The sequence below is a fragment of the Sinocyclocheilus rhinocerous genome, unplaced genomic scaffold (assembly GCF_001515625.1).
Source record: "Sinocyclocheilus rhinocerous isolate Xijiao unplaced genomic scaffold, SAMN03320098_v1.1 scaffold460, whole genome shotgun sequence".
In the NCBI taxonomy this organism is placed as follows: domain Eukaryota; kingdom Metazoa; phylum Chordata; class Actinopteri; order Cypriniformes; family Cyprinidae; genus Sinocyclocheilus; species Sinocyclocheilus rhinocerous.
The window spans coordinates 121851-130332 of NW_015667268.1; the positions used below are offsets into that span (position 1 = coordinate 121851).

The following is an 8482-nucleotide window of genomic DNA, read 5'->3' on the forward strand; positions in this document are numbered from 1 at the left end:
ATAGATAGACAGATACATAGATAGATAGATAGATAGACAGACAGATAGATAGATACATACATAGATAGATAGACAGACAGATACATAGATAGATAGATAGATAGATAGATAGATATTGTCAGATTACAGACAGACAGACAGACAGATACATAGATAGATAGATATTGTCAGATTATAGATAGATAGACAGATAGATAGATATTGTCAGATTACAGACAGACAGACAGATAGATAGATAGATAGACAGACAGATAGACAGATAGACAGACAGACAGACAGAGGTAAAGATAGATAGATAGACAGACAGACAGACAGACAGAGGTAAAGATAGATATATAGATAGATAGATATTGTCAGATTATAGACATGACAGTTAGATAGACAGATAGATACACAGACAGATGATAGACAGACAGACAGACAGATGATAGATAGACAGACAGATGATAGATAGATATTGTCAGATTATAGATAGATAGATTATAGATAGATAGAGACAGACAGACAGATAGATCACCTGTATTATATTCCAGTACTATGCATAGGCTAGTTGACTACATGCATCGCAGGTTGTGAAGGGTTTATTATGACCTGAGGAATAAACAGTTTAATTTTTTTTCCCAGGCAGCAGCTTCTTTTCATGTGATTTTATGCTTTTCGGTTAGACTGGGGGGGGGGGGTCTAAAGACTCTAAGGGTTTTTTAAAGAAAAAATGACAGGAAGCTTTGCAGAACTTTTCTGACACGCTTCTTGACTACAGCTGGCTTTCACTCTCCACCACAAATCTATGGGCTACTGTAAAACCGAATTATGCAACTCACACAGCTATCACAATAATAGCTCTCCCTTACGGTCTCATAACTGCTGAGATGGTTTTAGATCACCACATTTGGTTTCAGTTGTGCTCGACTATAATGAGTGGCCTACAAAACTGAACACTTAAGCCATATTAATGTATGAACGTCATTGTATTAGATTACAAAATATATGCAAACAAATGTGTAGTTAATCACCCTTTGTCTTCATTTTGAACGGTTTATCATCATTTTATTTCACGCCAAACATTTATACAAGTCTGACATCACGTATGTGTTATTTCCCAACACGTTTGGTCTTAATTCATGCATGTCTGATTGGGGAAGCACATCTGTCAAGACAAAAAAATGATGAGAATGTGCAGTGGAGCAATGGAAATTAGAATATTATTATAATATTAGAACGTTTTTTTTTTTTCAACATCACATTTTTATATATTCCTTTTTATTAATTTCAGCATGTCATTAACTAAATCAGAAGAAAATTTCAGATCCATTTTTCATATAAACAGCTGAAGTTCTCAGAAAGAGACCGACACTCAGACACTGAATCACTGACTCGTGTGTATGTACGTGTGTGTCCTCATGTTACCTCAAAATCAAAGTAAAATATTAGGCATAAAGAGAATGACATTTATTTTTAGGACCCTTAATATTATTTGCATTCACACTTAATGACAGTTAAGCACATTCCCTCTCCAAAAATGTTACTTTTCATTGGCAATTCACATTTTCCCCAAGATTAAACAAAACCAATATTATGATAACATACAAATACTTCACTTTAATTAATTAGCATTGGTGCAATATAAATTTTGGAGGGAAATGTAATATAATATGCGGTTTCTTTTGAGTGTGGAAAAAATAGAACTCGGACATTTTCACCAGATTCATCCAAAAATGCCTCTGAATAAAGAAAGCATGTTAAAACTCCCTAATTCCACATGCAACCTCAAAATCACACATAGAAACACACATCAATCGTTCATCAAATCATTATTTTATTTTAGTTTGTGAGTAACACGATGGATTTCTCCCAAACCCTCCCAGCAAGACCAGAATCATCACAGACTCATGATCTCAGTTTCACAACTTCAATGATGCCAGTAAATCACTCAATCCAACACTTTTCCATCCTTCTATGCATCCACACTAATCATTACCTACATTTGTGAAATAATGGTAATCCAAAAGACAAAGAAAAGAAAGACGACAAAAACAGCCCAAAACACAGATGTGCAGACAGGACATTTACAGTTGGAGATGATGCCCATCAGAGAAAGCAAAATGAGATATTAAGAGCAGAGCAGCAAATATTGGCCTAGATGTGTGATTTTTTTTTTGTTCTCAGTTACCTTTGAAAGTGCCAACTCTTCATTAGTCTTGGGGTAGAGCTCATGTTATGGCATCTCGCCAGACTGCTTCGATGGAATAGGAACAGAGGAGTCCGGTTTGCCATATTGAGAGTATAAAGTAACTTTAAGAATACTAGCAACACTACATACACTAGTTTACTTTAGATCAGGGTAAGCCCCTAATAGTGCCTTTTTCATATCTTTGGGGTCAAAGTATTTAGGGGCGGAGTCAATGTGACATGGTTGAGGAAATGACTTCAACAGCTTGCTTTACACCCAGGACATTGCTCTTTTTTTCATGTTTTCTCTTTGAGTGACACTTACTAGAAAACCGAGTCTTCAAAGGTGACTCATTAAATTTACTTGTAAAAAAACAAAAAAAACAACAACATTTCACCAGAAATGCAAAAGAAAACCATACATTTTACATTAAAAACTGAAGCCTATTTAAGCACATTCTTGTTAGTGTAATATGGAAAAAAAATGGAATTATAAAGTTTGAATTGGAAATATCTTCGATTAAACGGTCACTTAGTCCTCGTTCTAATGTGGTGTGAACATGATGGGTTCAATCGAATGAGAAGCTGCTACTGCTGCTAATATTGGCTGGACAGGATATGACATCACAGTGAGAAAAGTTAAAACGGTTCAACGGTTACGATCAGACAAATAACGCAACGAGGGCAAGAAAGTAAAACTTTCAGAGTAAAAACTGTCAATCGTCCTGTTATTGGGCTGAACAGGTTAGAATCTACATCAGAAAACACATTTGTACAGCAATCCATGATTTAGTAAAAAGTCCATTTGAATAGCAAAAACAAACGAAGAAAGAAAAAAAAAAAAACATTAGACAAAACTCACAGTACATTCACAGAAAAAATATTAGCAAATCTTGTGTGCTACAAGTAAGGCAGTACACTAGAACCTATGGATCTACCTGGCATTCTCCCTGGACACCTTACTGAGCGCATGCACCACATCAGGCTGCGTTACGGTCCAGGTTTGGCCTTTTACTGGACGCCCAGTCCATGCCACGACAAAATGCTGAACCTCACAGAATAGAAAATAATGAAAACATCTCATTTATGTGTTAAAACCTAGGTTTATATATCCAAGCAATCAAGTGGCAAATCTTGTAGTTTATAATGAATATATCCAATCAATCGCCTATGGCTTCTTGAGTAATTCTAGAACAAAGGAATAAAGCTGTTGGCCTGTAAACCTTACAATACCAAGTGTGCCATACTGTGGTCATGTGTTAGGCTTCAGGAACACTGTCTGGAAGTGTGTGTGACAGCTGAGAGTAGGAACAGGATCTTTATGCGATCGTCAGATGCACAGTTCAGGAATGGTAACAAAGATTGCGTTTCCTTTTTAGTTAGGGGGAAAGTTGCTATGCTATTTGAGAGCCATCATCACCGTGGTAACCATCAACATCCTCAAGGCCGCTTGAGGAGGTGTTCGTTTGGCTGTTGGTCGAGTGGCGGACCGCACCGCTTCGTTCTGACCGTCATCACGGCGGCAAGGATGGAGAAGAAGAACGGGGAAGGAGGGAACGTGGGAGTGAGGGGAGGAAAGATGGAGAGGGATGTTGGGATATGCTGGAGGAGAGGAACTTTTGCACTTTCAACAGATTCAGAAAGTCCATTAGTCCTTTCTCAGTTTCCGGTTTCTGGGAGACCTTCTCAGAATGTCATCCTCGGATTTCTACACGAGACACAATACGAGAAAATGGCTGTGTCAACAAAAGTAGTCAACAGATGTTTTTCAAATATTTGGTCGAAACAATTTGCAATGCATTTCTCAAGCCCTACTTGGACCGTAATTATTTTTCATGGGGTTAGTCTATAAAAATAAATTTGATTTACGATCCTATAAACTCAGAAATGCACTTCTTAATTGGTCAGTCACATGTTCAACATTTATAAAATTCCCAAACAGGAATTTGATGCACAATAGTTTAAATGGTTTTCTATCATTTTACACTTCCATGCATGTCATTGTTATATGTGGAAATCAGCAGAAATAAGTTAACACAGCTGTATTTACATCAGGCAAACATTTGATCGGACTACTTTGTCGACTAGTAGATTAGTCGTGCAAACTCTAATTTGCATAAATGTATGCAATACATTTTAAAATTTTATTGATTACCTGTTGCTGCCATAACAATGGTCCATTTGAAAGGTTTACACAATTTTGTTCAGTTTTGTTTTTCATCTTAACAACTCCCAGTCACTGTATTGGAGCGGTGACTTTATATTATTCTTGGAAACAGGTTCCATGTTTAAAATGTGTAGCGCAACAGTTACTGTGCAGTTCTTGGCATAGGTCAAAAAGGATTTACAAATTACTATTAGACTGATCCTCATAAATGTGGATTTGGACGGCAATTAAATTACCACACAACCTCTGTGCTTATCAAAAAACAGTAGCTAATTTGTCCGTAAATTTTTATGTGGGTAATGGGAGAGAAAAACAAAAACAAACAAAAAAAACATTCTGGATTCAGGCAGCAATTTAAAAAAAAAATGTAATAAAAAAAGACTAGTCCCTGAATAAACATTATGTTCCTATGAGAAACAATTATCCAGAAAAAAAAAAAATCAGGACCTCTATTAAGACAACATCAATTTGGGAAAAATTAAATGGCATTAAACACACCTAAAAATCACCCTAATTTACATGAACACATAAAATGCTGCTGAAGACTTGTGATGAAGACAAATTGATTGACTAAAATAAACTTTCTTCCAAATCCACATCAAGGTGCCTATTAAAAGACTTGAACCTTTTTTTTAACTACTAAAAATCCTGTTGCTATGGAATCTAAACAACAACACTTACAGAGTCTCAGAACGTAACATTTCCCATGTTTTTCTAGTAGCGTAAGATTCTCTACCTCATTAGATGTATCGTCGTCTTTGTTGTCGCTCCCTGCGGCCTCCTCTGCTTCTCCCGAGGAGTCCTCTTCCTCACTCTTCTTTGCTTCTGAGGCAAGAACACCACAGAATTAAAGGAAACAACTCAACCTTCATAAGGTCATAAACCAAGAACTAAAAGAAAAAACAAGACTCTATGAAGGATTTAGCAAAAGTTGTAATAGATGTGTGACATGTTTATCTATCAGACCTGATTCTTCTTCCTTAGCGTCCTCTTCCTCAGCTTCCTCTTCCTCAGCTTCCTCCTTCACATCTGGCTGTGGTGCGTCTGTCTTCTTGTACTCAGCAGCAGATGTGGACGCTGGGCTCTTCTGTAAGGCACAGAACGACATTTATTCTACAGATCCACCCTTGGCCATACATTAAGGTCAGGCTACTTTAAATGACACACACACACTTACCTTTCCAGTGCAGCAGAAGACAATGATGAGCACCAGAGGCAGAGCCACAGTCAGGACATAGACGATCCAGAGCCAGGGTCTCTCTTCAGCAGCTGTTATCATCTGATTCACCAGACCGGGCTGTGAACACACACACACACACACACACTTAATTTACTAACACACATGCACAAGAGTCCCACACAGCCAATCTAGAAGAACTTTGCTTCTTTATTTTTTTTCTGCTATTTTTCACCACTATCAATAAAAGTAGAAATCAGGAAATCACATGGCCCAAAAAACCCAAAAAAGATTATCTTGTAAAATCTACTAAGCTACAATTAAATCTAAAAAAAAAAAAATCTGTAAAACATTTGTCTCTCCATTTAAAAGTACATTACACTCAAACATTGATGCTACAAGAAGTTCACGAAGACATCGAAACATTAATTCATATCAATCAAGCAATTTAATCACAGTCTTGCCAAGCAGATTTTATTCACAGATAAACACACTGGTTGTCATCTGTCAAACGTGCAAGTTTCAGCTTCTGTTAACAATATTTGATGTGCTTTATGTATGTGCACTGATCAATGTTTACATGGGACTAAAAGCCTAAATTAAAGCTTTTGAGAGTTGAATATGAACTAAAATCTTATGGGTTTGGAACGAGATGAGGGTGAGTAAATGATGACATTATCATTGGATGAACTACCCCTTTAAGTTAACCAGTGACTGCATTGTAAACCCTCCAAACCAAGTGTGCATCCTTTGGACATGTGATAAAGTGTTCAGACGCAGTCACTCCGAGGCACAGGCTTCTGTCCTGACTGCCTGTCTTTCATGCTGCTGTGACAAAGTCATCATGGCCGATTAAACAGACCACAATCGAAGCATGAAGCTGCTCAGACAAAAACCCACAGGCTTCTGTTAGGTCCTTTAGCCAGGGACAGAGCTGGCCCTCGAGTTTAACATGCAAGGCATGCCTGGAATCCACCTTTAGGGCAAAAGGCATGTGCACAGTAGGAATTCTCATGAACGCCAGCCAAAAAACAGCTAATCCCAGAGTACACGGCGCTCAGCAGTGCCTCCCAGCACACCGACAGAGCCAGAGACATTCCCTTGGGGTCCTCAACCTGCCTCAGAGAGAGACCCCACACCAGAATTTACTTCTGAAAAAGACCCAGCGCTGCCCGCTGATTGGCCGTCACGCCCTGCTCATGTCTTTATTGACGAAAGTGAAAAAATTTAGCTTGATAATCAAAAAAATAAGAGACTACAAATGTTCTCTGTTCTGAAACAGGGTTTCTTGTAAGACAAATGGAAAAAAAAAAATGGAATTTGGGGGAACACTGATTTCAAAGGGCCCTGTGCATGTCAGAGAAAATGTTCCAGACAGACAGAAATTCATCATTAGTGGCTCATACTGAATTCTGGGCAGATATTTTCTGCATGCTGCTTCCCTCCCGACCCCACACCAGAATTTACTTCTGAAAAAGACCCAGCGCTGCCCGCTGATTGGCCGTCACGCCCTGCTCATGTCTTTATTGACGAAAGTGAAAAAATTTAGCTTGATAATCAAAAAAATAAAAGAGACTACAAATGTTCTCTGTTCTGAAACAGGGTTTCTTGTAAGACAAATGAAAAAAAAATAATGGAATTTGGGGGAACACTGATTTCAAAGGGCCCTGTGCATGTCAGAGAAAATGTTCCAGACAGACAGAAATTCATCATTAGTGGCTCATACTGAATTCTGGGCAGATATTTTCTGCATGCTGCTTCCCGTAGTGCAGAGATTCAGAGGTCAAACGTGGGCTGTGTGAAGGACACAGAGGTACAAGGAGCTGTGGTCTCGCTGCGTGTGTGTTTGTAAGAGAGATGCATACTGACACGACGGATCCGTGTGTTCATGTGTATTGTGTGAATGTGTGTGGGCTGATGAGGAGACATTCTGTGAAAGAACGTGGCTGGCTGAACTGCCTGTGCGGTGTCATGTGAGAAAGTCTCACTTAGTGAGTGGAAACAGATTTTCAGAGCAGCGCCGAGTGGATCGCCATGCTCCACTGACACACATGGCATCATTTACAACACGCGAGTCAGGAAAACAAGTAACACAGAAAAGAAACTTCTTACTATTGGCATAAAGTCATATAGAGGTCAACAACAAATACGAGACAAACATGTTAATAATCGATGTGCCAAGTCCTTAAAAATGTACTTTTTGTGCTCTTGTTGATTTCATGTGGTTCTGAAAAACTATCATTTTCTAGAAGTTAATGACATCAAAAGGTCAATCATTATTTAAAAAAAATATTTATTTCAATAAAGGAATTATTAATTTATACTAAATTGTAATAAAAAGGTCAAATTATTTAATATTCTAGGTGACTTGCTGACCTTAACACAAACAGTAATGAGGGGTCCTGCACAGAATTTTAATTCAGAAATTAAAAACATGTTTCTCATAGAAGAGGTGAATTCCAAGTCACCGTATGTTGGAAATGCACTTTTAACTTTAAACACGTCATTTGAGAAAAAAAAACAAAAAACATAATACATAAAGTAAAAACCTTTTGCCATAAACCTCACAACCCTTGGCAAATCAGTGACTAATTCTTCCTCAAAAGTGTTTAATGTATCAGCCAAGAAACTTTGCTTCCTGGTACTGCTGGGCGGTATGACCAAAAATGTATATCACGGTATTTTTCAAAATTATACCGGTTTCACGGTACATGACGGTATTTTTTTTTCATGCATGACCGGGTGTTAACCATATTTTCTACTGATTGAGAGAGGAAATACTGCAGTATATTGACTTAGAATGCCCTATTTTACTGTCATGATGAGTGAATATTGTCAAAAAAATACCACACTAAATAGTGACTAAACACGACCCCTTTGAATACATGTTAAGCAGGAGTCACTCTCATTTATAATCGCGGCATCATCTGATAAAATCAACATGCATCTAACACTAAAGAGCGGCTATG

General features: G+C 37.9%; 1 protein-coding gene across 1 annotated transcript in view; it reads right to left on the minus strand.

Moving 5' to 3' along the window:
- Positions 1-1795: 1795 nt before the first annotated feature.
- The window catches only part of LOC107733432 (calnexin-like), a 23507-nt gene continuing 16820 nt past the window's right edge, over positions 1796-8482 (minus strand). Inside the window, 4 exon segments of the mRNA XM_016545038.1 lie at positions 1796-3877; positions 5073-5161; positions 5303-5423; positions 5514-5633. Of these exon segments, the coding sequence (XP_016400524.1) occupies positions 3818-3877; positions 5073-5161; positions 5303-5423; positions 5514-5633 (390 nt within the window). The 3' untranslated portion in view covers positions 1796-3817.